Raw genomic sequence first — 16,291 nt, 5'->3', positions numbered from 1 at the left:
TCTTATGCTTTGGCTCTCTCCCACTCTAACCTCTTTTTTTTTTTTTTCCTTCCCCTCCCCCATGGGTTCCTGTTAAGTTTCTCAGGATCCACATAAGAGTGAAACCATATGGTATCTGTCTTTCTCTGTATGGCTTATTTCACTTAGCATCACACTCTCCAGTTCCATCCACGTTGCTACAAAAGGCCATATTTCATTTTTTCTCATTGCCACGTAGTATTCCATTGTGTATATAAACCACAATTTCTTTATCCATTCATCAGTTGATGGACATTTAGGCTCTTTCCATAATTTGGCTATTGTTGAGAGTGCTGCTATGAACATTGGGGTACAAGTGCCCCTATGCATCAGTACTCCTGTGTCCCTTGGATAAATTCCTAGCAGTGCTATTGCTGGGTCATAGGGTAGGTCTATTTTTAATTTTCTGAGGAACCTCCACACTGCTTTCCAGAGTGGCTGCACCAATTTGCATTCCCACCAACAGTGCAAGAGGGTTCCCGTTTCTCCACATCCTCTCCAGCATCTATAGTCTCCTGATTTGTTCATTTTGGCCACTCTGACTGGCGTGAGGTGATACCTGAGTGTGGTTTTGATTTGTATTTCCCTGATAAGGAGCGACGCTGAACATCTTTTCATGTGCCTGTTGGCCATCCGGATGTCTTCTTTAGAGAAGTGTCTATTCATGTTTTCTGCCCATTTCTTCACTGGGTTATTTGTTTTTCGGGTGTGGAGTTTGGTGAGCTCTTTATAGATTTTGGATACTAGCCCTTTGTCCGATATGTCATTTGCAAATATCTTTTCCCATTCCGTTGGTTGCCTTTTAGTTTTGTTGGTTGTTTCCTTTGCTGTGCAGAAGCTTTTTATCTTCATAAGGTCCCAGTAATTCACTTTTGCTTTTAATTCCCTTGCCTTTGGGGATGTGTCGAGTAAGAGATTGCTACGGCTGAGGTCAGAGAGGTCTTTTCCTGCTTTCTCCTCTAGGGTTTTGATGGTTTCCTGTCTCACATTCAGGTCCTTTATCCATTTTGAGTTTATTTTTGTGAATGGTGTGAGAAAGTGGTCTAGTTTCAACCTTCTGCATGTTGCTGTCCAGTTCTCCCAGCACCATTTGTTAAAGAGACTGTCTTTTTTCCATTGGATGTTCTTTCCTGCTTTGTCAAAGATGAGTTGGCCATACGTTTGTGGGTCTAGTTCTGGGGTTTCTATTCTATTCCATTGGTCTATGTGTCTGTTTTGGTGCCAATACCATGCTGTCTTGATGATGACAGCTTTGTAGTAGAGGCTAAAGTCTGGGATTGTGATGCCTCCTGCTTTGGTCTTCTTCTTCAAAATTACTTTGGCTATTCGGGGCCTTTTGTGGTTCCATATGAATTTTAGGATTGCTTGTTCTAGTTTCGAGAAGAATGCTGGTGCAATTTTGATTGGGATTGCATTGAATGTGTAGATAGCTTTGGGTAGTATTGACATTTTGACAATATTTATTCTTCCAATCCATGAGCAGGGAATGTCTTTCCATTTCTTTAAATCTTCTTCAATTACCTTCATAAGCTTTCTATAGTTTTCAGCATACAGATCCTTTACATCTTTGGTTAGATTTATTCCTAGGTATTTTATGCTTCTTGAGCACCAAGGCGTTTTCTAAGGTGGTTCCAGTTTACTCTTATCAGCCATATATAAGATACTGTGTCTGCACTTTTTTGTCTGCACTTGGGATTGTCCTATTTCTCTATTTTAGTCAGGGAGATAGGGAAGGGGGAAGAGCAATGGACTCTCATGTGGTTTTAATTTGCATTTTCTAGATTATTAATGAGACTGAACTTTATTTTTTGCCATTTGAATTTTTTTTTTCTTTCATAAAAGTCCAGGTATATTCTTGTTGAGGTCTCTCCCCTTTTGTTGCTGATGTCTAGGACTTCCTTGCAGATATGATGCATGGCAGATCTCTCTTACACATGGATGTAGAATAAATTGGATGGTCTTTTCATCTCTTTATGGTGCCTTTTGTAAAAAGTTCTTAATTTTAATGATATGAAATTTGTTTTTCTTTTATGGTTGGTGTTTTCTGTGTCTTGGTAGAGGAAATCTTTCCTTACCCTGAAGTTGTGAGCATATTTGGGTATATTTCTTCTAAAATATTTCTTGTGGAGCCTTTTATACTTTGATATTAAATCCATCTAGAATTGATTTTTCCATTTGGTGTGAAGTAGGAGTCTAATTTCATTTTTTTCTATATAGTATTTTACCATTATTTCTATTATCATTTTATTCATTTTAAATGTATATTATTAACATTCTATTTTGTTCACATCTAAATAGTGTGACTCTGCTTATTAATACAAGGAAAAAATACGTAAGGTTTTTGATTGAGAATTAACATCTTTACGCACTAACTTTTTAAACCCTAGTATAATATCTCTTTCCAGTTATTTAGATCTTCTGTACAATCTGTTAATAAACCTTAAAAGTATCTTCTCTGAGACCTTGTGCATATTTTGTTAAATTTATTACTATATAGATATTTTTTGTTGCTATTATACATTTTTTTTTAACATTTATTTTATTTTTGAAAGACAGAACACAAGCAGGGGAGGGGTAGAGAGAGAGGGAGACACAGAATCCAAACCAGGCTCCAGGCTCCGAGCTGTCAGCACACAGCCTGATGCGGGTCTCAAACCCATGAACTGTGAGATCATGACCTGAGCCGAAGTTGGACTCTTAACCAACTGAGCCACTCAGGTGCCCCTGTTGCTATTATAAATGTTATCTTGTTTTAAGATTAATTTTCTATATATTCTTTGTTACTTTTCAGAAATGCAATCACTTGTATATATATTTAAAAACAAATACTGTGCTAAATTTATTAATTTGATAATTTATTAGGGTTTTTTTTACATTTTATGTACACAAAAATATCATCTGCAAAGAACGAGATTTGTTGTTTTCACTCTCTTTTACTTCCTGCCTTACTGTGCAGGTTCTGACCACAAATAGGATGTTGAGCAGAAGTGGGAGTAATGGGTGCCCGTCATCTTGATGAGGATCTCCGAGGGAAAGTTCTCCCTTGCATGGTGTTTGCCGTAGGGGTTTGGGGTTAGCTCTGTTAGGTTTAGGGAGCTTCTTCTGTTTCTAGTTTGCCAAAAATTACTACCATGAAAAGATACTAAAGTTTATTCAATGCTTTCTCTGTATGCATTATGATGATAATATGTTTTTTATTTCTTTAATGTATTATTATGGTGAATTATATTAACTGATCCAGTAATGTTAACCCACACATTATCAGCAGAGTGATATTACCTCCAATGGGGCTAAAAATAGTTCTTTGGGGGGGGGAGAAATCTTATTCTTTTTATATGTACAGCTTAGCTATATATACAGTACATGATAGAAATACAACATATCTTCCGTGTTAAAATTTAAGAGGGAATTGATACATTGGACTTCATCAAAATTAAAACTTTTGCTTTATGAAAGTCCCTGTTAAGAGGATAAAGAGAGAAGCTATAGACTGTGACAAGATATTTGCAAACTACATATCCAACAAAGGACTGGTATCTAGAATATATAAAGAAAACTTAAAACTCAGTAGTGAAAAAACCAAGCAATCTAATTAGAAAATGAGCAACAGATATTAAACATATTTTTCACTGAAGAGGATATATAGCTGGCAGACAAGTATCTGAAAAGGCATTCAGTATCGTTACCAATAGTGAAATGCAAATAAAATGAGTTATTGCTATACACGTATCAGATGACTTAAAATAAAAATAGTGGTAATATTAAATGCTAGTGAGTATTCAGAGAAATTAATTGCATGTTTAGTTTAATAAGGAATTGTCAAACTGTTTTCCAAAGTCATAGTTACAGTTTACATTCTCACCAGCAATGCATGAGTGATGTACTGTATGACCCAGCAGTTGTACTCTGGGACATTTATCCTAGAGAAATGGAAACTTAGGTTCATACAAAAACCTCTCCATGAATATTCAAAGCACTGTTATTCATAATAACTAAGAACCAGAAACAGCCCAGATGTTCTTTGACAGGTGTAAACTAACTGTGCTTAGTCCATTCCATGAAACACTACTCAGCAATCAAAAGGAATGAAGTATCAATACATTCAACACCTTGAATGAATCTCAGAGGCATTATGATGAATGATAAAAGCCCATCATAAAAGGTTACATACTGCATGATTCCATTTATATAGCATTCTTGAAATGACAAAATTATAGAAATGAAAAACAAATTAGTGGTTGCCTGGGGTTAGGAACAGGGCATGACAGGAAGAAATAGAAATGAATATAAAAGGCAACATTCCTTGTGATGGCACTGTTCTGCATCCTGACTGTGGCTGTGTATACACAACCTATTATACACTGATAACATTACATAGAACTAAATACACACATAAGTACATGTAAAACTGGGCACATCTGAGTAAGATCAGTAGATTGTATTAATATCAAGTTCCTGGTCATGTTATTCTACTGGAGAGGAGGGGATTCAAGGGAGAGGATGATTGGGGAAGAAACCTGCTAGTGGGGCAGTAATGAAAAAAAGTTGAGAAATACCATGTTAAATAAACTAAACTCGTATTAACTGGATAAATCCAATTTAGTCATGATGTAATTCTCCTTTTCATTGATCTCTAGATTCTCTTTGATGATAATTTATTTGAGATTCTTATATCTATGTCCATGATTGAGGTTGACCTATAATTCTCATTTTGGAGAATAGAAGTATAAATGCAATGTACTTTGTCAGGTTTTGATGTCAGGAAGTTCTGACCTCATAAAATGACTTGTTGGGTGGTCTCTTTTTTTTTCTGAAAAAATTTTTTTCCTTTAAAGTTTGATAGAACTGTTCAGTAAAACTATCTGGTCTTACATTTTCCTTATGGGAAGATTTTAAGAATTCCCTTTATTTGATGATTATTGGACAAGTCAGGTTTTTAACTTTCTTCTTGGATCAGTTTTGAAGTTATACTTTTTTAAAACTTCTGTAGTTCTTTTTTCAAATATGTTGGCATAAAGACATTCATTATTTCCCTCTCATTGCCTTCTAGATATATACAGCATGTATAATTATGTACCCTTTTTCATTCTTAAGGTTATTTGTGCTTTCTTTTTTCTTGATTTTCCTAACAATTTTCCAATTCTATTACATAATCTTCTTAAAGAATTTTTACCTATGTGCTTTTTAATTTCGATAACTTCTGCTTCTATGATTATTATTTCCTTTCTAGTATTCTCTGATTTATTTTGCAACCCTTTCTGTAACTTGGTAAGTTAGAAGCTTATTGTATTAAATTTCAGTTCTTCTTTTCTAATATAAGCAATGCACCTGTACCTGATAATACTGCTTACCTGCATTCTTTCTTTTTTAAAATTTTTAATGTTTATTTAGTTTTGAAAGAGAGAGAGAGACAGAATGTGAGTGGGGGAGGGGCTGAGAGAGAGGGAGACACAGAATCAGAAGCAGGCTTCAGGCTCTGAGCTGTCAGCACAGAGCCAGACGCGGGGCTCAAACTCACAAACGGTGAGATCATAACCTAAGTCAAAGTCAGACACTTAACCAAATGAGCCACCTAGGCACCCCTGCTTACCTGTATTCTTAAAGTTTTTACATATACTATTTTCATTTTTGTTTGGTTCTGGATATTTTCTAATATTCATTAATATTTCTTGTTTGACCAACAATTCATTTAAAAGTATGTTTCTTAGTTTCTGAATTTTTCAAATTGTCTTCTATCTAGTTTTGGTAAGTAGATGCTAGTTATATCTAGATAACTGGTTTGGATAACTAGAGACATCATTGTATTGTGATCAGTGTTCATGGTCTATTTGATACCACTTTTTGGTATTTGTTAAAACCTGCTTCATGTCCTAGCATCTGGTCACTTGCCATAAGAGTTTTAGGTGTGGATTATGAAGAATATGCATTCTTCACCTGTTGGTCTATGTATGACCATTAGATCAGCTTGTTCATTTTGTTGTTTATGTCTTCTGTTTCCTTGGTAATTCTTCTCCCTCTTTGATCTATCACTTACTGAGAGAGGTGTAATTAAAAATGTCCCAAAAAAACAAAACAAAAAACAAACAAAAAAAAAAGAGGTTAGAGTGGGAGAGAGCCAAAGCATAAGAGACTGTTGAGAACTGAGAGCAAACTGAGGGTTGATGGGGGGTGGGAGGGAGGAGAGGGTGGGTGATGGGTATTGAGGAGGGCACCTTTTGGGATGAGCACTGGGTGTTGTATGGAAACCAATTTGACAATAAATTTCATATATAAAAAAAAAAAATCTCCCATTATGATGATGGACATTTCTTGCTTTCTGCACTTCTGTCAGTTTTTGTATTAATAATTTTGAGGCTAAGTTATTAAATATATACCAACTTAGAATTATTATTATCATATATTTCTGATGAATTAAAACATATAGTAATTTTGTTGTAACCCTTTCTAATAATGCTTTTACTTTAAAGTCTATTTATAGGCAACAATATATCAGGGTTTTTTTTCATTAATATTTTGTCTTATATGGATTTTTTATCCCTTTCCTTTTATTATTGTTGAATCTTCGTATTTTTTTTAAGTTTATTGTTGAGAGAGAGTGAGCATGAGTGGGGGAGGGGCTGAAAGAGAGGAGACAGAGAATCCTAAGTATGCTCCACACCGTCAGCAGAGTCTTATGTGGGGCCTGAACTCATGAACTGCGAGATCATGACTAAGCCGAAATCAAGAGTCGGACACGTAACCGGCTGAGCCACCCAGGTGCTCCAAATCTTTGTATTTTAGATGTGTCTTTTGTGAACAGCATGTTGGATTTCATTTGATTTTTCAGTTTGATAGTCTTTTTCTTTTAACTGGAAATTTTAGTCCATTTATGTTTATTATCAAGTACTGATATAGTTTATTTCTATAATCATATGTTTATTTTTCTTTTCTTTCCTTCTTTTACATTAATTGTAGTTTGTAGTTTTTGTTTGTCTAAATTGTCTTTATTTTTCCCTTGCTCTCTGAACATCTCCTCACTGAATAAACAGTCCTATTTGGTCATTTTCTGTCAGCTTATTGAAGCATTGGCTTCTCTTGTTGAGAAGATGGTAGTCAGTCTAATCATCATTCCTTTGAAAGTAGTCTTATTTAAGATCTTCTCTTTGTTGTTGGTCTTGTATAGTTTCGATGTCTATTTGCACAGTTATTTTTGGTTACCCTGCTTGAGATACCATGAGATTTCTAATCTGATGAAAAAATCTTTCATAAATTCTGGAAATTCTCAGCCAGTGTTTTTTTTTTGTTGTTGTTGTTGTTTTTTTTTTTGTTTTTTTTTTTTAATATTGTCTCTCATTCTCTCCCTCTTCTCCTTAGGAATTCAGGTTAGATAGTTACCTATGAGCTTTTACCACTCTGTCCAACATGGGGCGCAAACTCACAACCTGAAGATCAAGAGTTGCACATTCTACCAACTAAGCCAGGCGCCCCTCCCATGTGTTTTAATCTCTCATGTTTTCATCTCTGTCTCTCTATGCTATCTAGATAATTTTGTATTTACGGTAGTAGTTTTCTTCTCCAGAAGCTCATTTAGTTCTTTTTAAATTCTGTGTCTTCTTTTCTAATATTTTCATTTTCTTTCATATTTTCTTGTTTCCTTAAACATATTAAACATACTTATATTTCCTGCTAAATAATTCTAGTGTCTGAATTCTTTGCAGGTCTGATTCTGGCTTCCCCCCATCCCTGGCCCCCTTGCTGGCTCTGGTTTGTGTTTATGGTAACTTGATTTCTTATGTATTTCATGGTTTATTTATTTTTATTTTTTATTTTATTACCATGTGTAACTAAGGAACATTCTGTCTGGGAAGGCTGGCTTTGAGGTATCTTCCTCCAGAAAGGATTAGTATTTGCTTTTCCCAGGTGCCCGAGGCCACTACCAACCTGGAAATACTTCAGCTATGTTCTCACACTGGAAGGTTTTCAGACCACACAAGTAGTTTCAGCCGTAAGCCCCTATGTAGGACAGCTTATAGTTATAAATTCTTAGGAGATTTCTTTTCTCTACCCTGCACCCAGGCTTAAGGCAGACAATTTTCCTTGCTGTCCTTAGCTTGGGGGTGGGGCTTATTGCTAATTTACCCTTTAATTGAGCCCTTTAGGAATTCAAGCTTCAGGCATCACATCTTCTGTCAGATTTCCCGTCTTGGGTTAGCCCTAGGTTGTTTTCCTTCTTTGTCTTCTAAACAAGACCTTTAAAAAACTCAAACTCAGAAGTCTCCTTGGTTTGTTCAAAAGCCTTGGGGTCTGAAAATCAGGATGAGTGCTCTGTTTACCATTCTGGATTCCAGCTTGAACTTGGCCTCTGATAATTCTTTCTTGCTCACCCTCTAATATATTTTAAATAATGTTATTATGTTTTATTTAATTTTTTTCCACAGTAAGGTGTCTAATCCATTATACTGTAGGAAATGGCAGTCCTATAATAAGCCTTTACAAGTTCAGTTTTGCTTTGGGCTGTTTGTTTATTTTGTTCTTCTTTATCAGTTTGATTTTTTTCTATGTTTGTGTAGGAGTTTTATAGGTACAAGTTTAGTTTTAACAGTCTGTACTTAGCATAGACTGTTATGAGTGCTTCTCATAGACTGTTATGAGTGTTTCTGGTGCTTCTGTTGATAAAACCAACAAATATTGAGTACCTATTCACACCAGACAGTATTCTAGGAATGGGGATGCAGAAGTGAGTAAAATGGACCAAAATCCCTGCCGCCCCAACCCCATCCCCAAGAAGCTTGGATTCTAGTGGGGAAGACCCTGCATTATGTAGTACATTAGATGGTGATAATACTAAGGAGAAATGAAGGAGAGAAGGGACTTTGCATTTTTGGAGAGAATAGCTCAGGAATACCTTACTGGGAGGGTAATATTTTTAAAGAATAGGGGGTGTGAGCCATGAGCACTCCAGACAGAGAAAAGACCTTCATGTCTTATAAATGTCTAAGAGAATATGGAATGAAAATTCTCCGTGGTTTCATATTTGTTCTATGTCACATATATTGCTATTTATTATTTTTTCCCTTCTAAATCTCAATTTTCTCTTTACCCAAATTTCTCTGAACCCAACTCTCAGTAATTTTGATTCTCTAGCTAGGAGAACTGACTGTTTTTAAAATTTTTATTGTAGTTTATTAATTTTGAGAGAAAGAGCACATGCATGTGCGCAGGGCAAGGGCAGAGGGAGAGAGAGAGAAAGAGGGAGAGAGAATCCCAACAGGCTTCGAGCTACCAGCGCAGAACTCCACGCATGGTCTGAACCCACAAACCATGAGGTCATGGCCTGAGCAGAGAGCAAGAGTTAGACGCTCAACCAACTGAGCCACCCAGACACCCGTAGGAGAACTGACCCTTCTTGAACGAGCTCTTTAACCTCTTTTGAGGTGGTTTCCCCTTGTGTCAGATGAGACCAGTGCCTGTCTCTCAGGATTGATAGTGAAGTGAAGTAACATTTGTATAAGTGTCTGACATTTCATTAGTACTCAAGAAATGCTAGTTCTTTTTCTTTTGTTTTTCCTTCCCTGTCCACACTGCTTTCAGCACTTGTTTTTAGTACTTATCAATTAATTTGCAGTAAGATTCTCATGCAATTCCATGGAGAAACCGTGTGGTAGGCAATTAACTGAAGACAAACGTTAGAAAACTTCATTTTAAAAAAAGAAACTTTCCAAAGTGGTTTTGAAAGGCTGAGTTTGCTGCTCAGCGTTCAGGAGATAAAGTCAAGCCCTGTGCATTCCTCCCTTGAAGTTTGTTCATTGTATTGCAGATCAGCAGCCCCAGGAAATCTCAGTTTGTATATGTAACTGCAGAATCTCCAGTTACAGTGAGACTCCAGAGGCATATCACCTTCCTATGCGAGTACATATATATTCACCTATCTTCTCTTAGCCATTAACCTAACCTAGCTGTAATTTTGCAGTATATTTTGGGGAGTTGGCATACCACTAAAAATGGATTCATGAAGTTTTCGTTTGAATGAAACAAATCTAAGTTTAGAAATAAAAGTAGAGCCGAAAATCACTACTTTTGTTTAGTGAGATTTTCTTTGATTTGAGAGTCATGAGAGCCCTTATTTGTGGTACTGGTTTTGATACGGACTTACAATGTGGGGGTTCAGTCAGTTATTTTGCCCCGTCATAAGTGGTATTTCCATCATTTCCTTCCCTTGTATGGCTGTTGAGATTTTGTAGGACCTGAGCACCATCAAGGTAAGACAAGCACTAAAGATCAACGAGCACAACCAATTTATATTGTCTGCTTTTGGTTTTTGGTCTGTCCCCAGCCATACCATTGACCATGCCCTGCTGGACGTGCCCTTCCTTCGACTCCTTGAGGAGATGCCCTGTGACCTCTGAGAGCAGCTGGACCACACATTCTGAAGACACCAGTAGTCCTAGTTTTGATCCCTCATACACCGACCTGCAGCTTATCAATGCGGAGGAACAGATGAGTAGCAGGGCTTCTCAGACTGACTCGACTGGTAAGATGGAGCCCACAGGGCTTTGAAGATCACTTTTGGTGACCTGTTGCCACTCCTAAAATCTCTGCAGCTTTGTTTGCAGAGTGAGTTCAGATGTAGTAGTCCTACAGTCAAAAAGCTAGGATAGAGTGGTTCAAAATTGCATTGGGAAAAAACACGTACACAGATTGGCTGATTAGTTGGCAGGATGTTAATATTGGGAAACCATTTGACAATATATCTTAATGTGTTATTTTCTACTATTCGGTACAAGTACTGTTCCTTGTCAATTTATTTTCTCCTTGGATGACTGAACTATACATAGTATGCACAAGGCTGAATCTTTCACCCAGCCACCCATGCATCTTTCGTTTTCAGCAAGAGGAAGGTAGATTTGAGCAGAGAAAAAGCAAATGTTATGTCAAGTGGAATGAGTCAGGACTCAGCCACTGTGTCCAGACCACAAATCATTTTGCAGTTATATTTTTTCTTTTGTGCTTGAATTGAGCTATATACATCAGTCTGTAACATCCTGTGCTCTCATTTATTAAATTTCTAAGAGGTGTAGGAAGGATGCTGCCTGGCTTAGCAGGTGAAATAAGGGCCTATTAATAAACACTGTATCTGGGTTAGGTTTAGAATGGCATTGGATAGATGTAGTGCATTCTTGGTGTTTTGTTTATTTGGCCCAAGGGATTATTTTCCTTTGAAAGTAATAAAGTTACTAATGATTTCTCTGTGGATAAATTTGCCAGGTGTATCCAATAATTTTGTTTTTCTCAAAAACATTGTTTAGGAATTTGTCTCTGGATCATTTTTCAAATTTGGGTAACATTCGTCCTTATGCTATATGTTATTGGAGGATTCTACACATGGAGAGAGAGATTTCTTGCAGACTAAAGGGTTCAGACAGGATTTGGTTTGGTATTTGATAGTATTGCAAAGAATCCTAGTTTATCATAGTCTGTCTTCACGAGCCCCAGTTCTTTATAGCATTTTGTTTTTACACCCTCTCCGTTCTGTTTAATCTCTATGGCTGAGGATCACGGTCAGTGGCTGAAATGTGACAAGCCCATCTCCACTGTGGGGAAAGTTTCATGTTGGGAAGGCACCATCAGAAGCCAAGGCAATTAGGAAAAGAGGCTGTACTCACCCCGTCCTTCGCCTCCTCGCCCTCAACCACCAGCCTTCCCATAGAGGACACATAGAACAAACACATTGGTCAGGAGTACTCAGACTCTGGGGTTAGACTGCTCAGATCCTCATTCTTCCATGTACCAGCTGTGTGACTTTGGGCAAGATCCTTAATGTCTTTTTGATTCAGTTCCCTCACCTGGAAAATGGAGATAATAGTAGTACTTACCTTACCAAGTTGTTAATAGCTCCAAGTGAGACAGTTTATATACAGCAACTTATATGATGCTGGCCACAGAATAAGTGATCAGCAAGGATCTGGTTGTTTTCCCCTCTCTCGCCCCAGGGTTCTTACTGTTTCAGAGAGGTGGAAGAGGGCCCATCACAGTGTGAAAGTCAGGACCTCTAGGCTCAGGTTGGTTTTTTTCAGTGGCCTCTCTGCTTAGATGAAAATTGCTTTAATTCCTACAGGTTCTAGTGATGAAAATCAGAGTTCTAGTCGGAACTGGACATTATTAATCTTTCTCCAAAGCGTATAATTGTTTTCAGTATCTCCCTTTTCTGAAGCCATGCTAACAGTATTACAGTTCCCACTGAGAAAACCTCTTCTCTCATTGTTTTGATCAGGGTCCTGGCAGGTGGCAGATGGTATCCTCAAAAAGGTTTTATTTGAAGAGGGTTTAATGAAACGACTCTTACAGAGGCAGCAAGAGCTAGAATCATGGGAAGAGGGGCTGGCCAACAGGTGCTGTGGCTGTATGAAGGACAGAGCCACTGCCAGAGATTTGGTGAAGTGGGGAGTAGGGGGGAATAAATGCCCAGATCTTGTGCTCATGCTTCCCACCGGCAGATCCCAGCTGGAAGTCAAAGGGCACAGGGCCCTGGTGAGGCAACCCACAGAGATCAGCCACCAGGGCATAGAGCTGTGGAGAAGGGTGGGAGAATGGATTTGGGGTGATGGTGCGGGTGAAGCATGTGGAGAATAGCCAACACACTTTCATCTCCACCAGGAATTCAGTGGCCCTGGACTCCAGGGTCACTCTGGAGAAGCAAAGGCAAAACTAGGACTGTAGAATGATGAGCGATGCTCCTACATCTCTCCTTCAGCACGAGATAGTTTCTGTGGTTACAGGAGGCTAGAGGTGTGGCCTTTTGGCAACCATCCTTTTTTACAGAAGCAATCATAATCATAGCCAGCACACAGCATGTGCTGTGTGCCAGTACATGATGTGTATCATCTCTGGCCTTTACAACAGTCCTGCGAGGGAGGAATCTTTCTCCCCATTTCCTGGTTGACCCTGAGTCTGGGAGGTTAAGATGCTTGTCTGAGACAGTACTACTAAGAAATGGATGTGCCTGGATTTCAACCAAAGTTCCAAAGCCTTTCCCCATGGTTCTCAAACCTAGTGGTGCCCCAGAGTCATCATGTTTATCATTTTGCTAAGTTACCCTCCAGACCTTCTATACAGATAGGGTAGAGGATGCGTATGAATATATAACATATTTTACCGTGAGTTTATGTTTAACGTAAATAGAATCAAAAGGTTTTTAAATAAGGTGTATAGTAGGTGGAGTCTGAGGAAACAGTTCATGTTCCCTTAACAGATATGAGTGCTGATAGATAACTGCTGTGTGCCCACAGTATGGTGTTATGTAAACACGTTTCTGGACACTCCACTTTGAAAAGAAATCTCCTCATTCTTTAGTAATCAGCCAAGGGTCCAGGTTGGCCCAGAGGAATGCCTCCATCTGTGTAGGGTAGAGCCACCTCCCTTCCCTCTTCACCCACCTATTCTTCTAGGCCCAAAAGTGGCAAGCAGTGTCCCTTTGGGCCCTGGAAAAATGAAAGGCAGGGTGGTGAGCGGCCTAGGCTGTGTGGACCGCCTCTGGATACAGCCCCAGATATAAGACCTCCATGAGCCTCTGAACATCCTGACTTGTGTAGTCATGTTAGAGTTCTGGCTTTGAAAAGCCTTTAACTCTTCCTGGATAATTAAATACAAGGTTTAGGAGAGTGACCAAATATTTCTAACCCTGTGACATTTATCTTTCTACTTCAGTTGTAGAGAAGTTATAAATGCTTTCATTTGAGCTATTGAGAGCTTCCAAGAGATCTGTGCTGATTATTATTCTGTACTGACTACCTGCCCACTGCCTGGCACCAGGGCTGTGTCAGTGGGCAACTCTTGGAAGGCTCTACTTGGAGGCTGGATCGTTCGGTCAGGATAAACGAAATCATCGTGAGGCCATGGAGCAGATCCTCATCTGTCCATATTTCTGGGCACAGCCCTCTCCCCAGAGCTGTCGTTCCTCATCTGGGAAGTGGGGCAGAGGGTCCGTGTCCAGGCTGGGCAACAGGGTGTGTGTGAAGGTGCTTCGTACGGTGCGAAGTGCAGTAGGAATTCACAAAATAAAATCCTGATTCTATAGCTCTGTGCCTCATTTCCCTCTGATATGGGAAATAAGGATAATTTCTGCCTACTCCTTTACTGCCCTAAAGAGGACAGTAAACTGTGTACGTGGTGGGATGAGACCTGAGGAGGGTTTTGCAGTCCTCCGAAGTGAGCCATGGGTGCATGCAGACAGGTGCTGTGGGAAGTTCAGTGTGTTTAGTTTCTGTACCGAGGCCTTGAGGGTCCTTGGGAGGAACTGCCTTGGGGAGACTTGAGGTATTTTTCTGCCTCCCCTGCCCCATGCCTTTTAGCACTGCAGAGGGAGGTAGAGGGTGAAGAATTGCAGCCTCCATCAGGAGACCCCTCAGCCTAGCTGGCCCGGGCTTTCCCTGGCAGCATGCTGTGTGAGTGTGAAACTCTGTGATTCATCTTATGTGTGCAGGGGGTAATGGGGGCCCGGGTCCAGCCTGTGTCCCTTGGCCCCACTGCTCCATGCTGGGCTGCAGCAAGCCGCAGACTCCTCCCTGTCTTCTGTGGCAGGACTTCTGCAGGGATCCGGCAGCCCTGCAGGGCAATCCTGATTCCCAGCACAATTGTGGAGGGAGAGACTCTGTGATCAGCCTACACTTTCTTCTCATTTTCTCACCAAGGGGGTAATTAGGAGGAGGAAGGCAAACAAATCCCCTCACCTTGGTTACATCACAGGGTATGCTGATACTTGTTCGGGGATGCAGCTCTCCAGAGCAAATGACGGGAGAGCTGAGAACAGGCAAGAGCTTTATTAACACTTGTTTCCTCTCTCACCCCCTACTTCCCGAGGGGGCCCCCTTTTCCTAGATAACAGGCACGCCCTGTCATCTTCGCCAGTCAGCAGAGCTCTGTAATGCCACTAATTTTACATGGGATGATAAACAGGAAGAGTGTTGAGGGAATAAAAATAAGCCTTCTGCCTTGGAAGTCCATTGCAACCAGGAAAGAGAAAACACAGAAATGTTTGCAGTAGCACAAGCTGTTGTTTAGGTGGTGGGCTTCCATTCTGATTTTCTTTTACCTATCAGGTAAGTGCAGAGTTTAAGTGTAGGATTAGAATGCTCAGGCATATATGCCAACTGAGGAATGTCAAGACTGGATAGAGCACACAGCAGGTGTTTAATGATTGTCAGTTGAGTGGGTCCTTGAATGAACAGAGATTGCAGGTGGGGAGGGTCATCTGCCTCCCAGACATCCGTGTCCCATTTGGGTTTAGGAGTCCAGCATTTCCCTCAAGTGTGTTCCATGCAGCAGTTCAAGAAAAGCCAAGATGCTGGGGGCCAGTATGTTAGATCATGCTGTGCCCTCTTTGTTGGAGAGTCCTAGCAAGTATTAGGTTATGAAAGACTTTGAGAAGTTCTGCAAGTGTATGTATGTGTGTATATAGGTATACTTTATATATATATTTTTGTATACATACATATACACATGTATTTATGTACATATAAAAATACATTTAGCCTTCCATTAGCCCATACTGACTACCTGGTCAGTAAAACCCATACATAATATAAATTGGCAAATTTGACTTGGAAGTTCATGCCATTGCTAAAGTGTTGGGAAACCAGAGAAACCAGAAAAAAAATATTTTGATGAATTTCCCTGGATCTGCAAAGTTAGCCCTGCTGTGTCTCATGCTCTGCTACACCTCTTGGCCATTTTTTTTTTTCAATTCTAGATTCAACAGACCCAGGACTACATTTTGCCAGACTTTGTGTTAAACCCTCATGGGTTTTAAAACAAATGTAGACCATATGTTCTTGATTCATTGCATTTAACTGATCGCAGTGGAATTCTCCCAGAGCAGTAGAATATCTCCAGGGATTCTTGACTCTTTGTCTCAGAAATAAGTGTTTACGCTGGGTAGAAAGCTATGGACTTAAGATCTCAATTTTTGTGACAAGAACTTTTTAGATGCTCAGAATGTTTCTCTGGTTGTTGTTAGTTAAGGATGGTGGGAGAGAATCATCAGGGGTGCGTGACTCCTTACAAGATGTGATATGTTTCTCTGTTGTCGGTTTTGTCCTACTCCTGCTGCAGCTGGTAGAGCAGTAGACCGGAATTGGGGGGAGTCCAGATTCCCGGGAAACAGTAATTATCATCATGCATGGTGGGGTAACAGGGGGATTCTTATTGTTCTCAAGACACGTTCATATTTCATGATTTTTTTTTTTTTGGCTTGAATATATTTTCCTCGAAGACAAAAATGAATTAATTTGTTTTTTAA

The 16,291-nt window shown here is 39.3% G+C and overlaps 1 protein-coding gene across 4 annotated transcripts in view; it reads left to right on the top strand.

Moving 5' to 3' along the window:
- The window catches only part of STON2 (stonin 2), a 159,661-nt gene that overhangs the window by 52,621 nt on the left and 90,749 nt on the right, over positions 1 to 16,291 (top strand). For all 4 annotated transcript variants that reach the window (XM_040477923.1, XM_040477922.1, XM_040477919.1 and 1 more), the window contains one exon: positions 10,331 to 10,528. In XM_040477923.1, coding sequence (XP_040333857.1) covers positions 10,331 to 10,528 — 198 coding nt within the window. The remainder of the gene's footprint in view (positions 1 to 10,330; positions 10,529 to 16,291) is intronic.

This window comes from Herpailurus yagouaroundi, unplaced genomic scaffold (assembly GCF_014898765.1).
Source record: "Herpailurus yagouaroundi ecotype Mexico unplaced genomic scaffold, PumYag 141, whole genome shotgun sequence".
NCBI lineage: Eukaryota > Metazoa > Chordata > Mammalia > Carnivora > Felidae > Herpailurus > Herpailurus yagouaroundi.
This window is presented reverse-complemented; position numbering and strand designations above follow the sequence as displayed.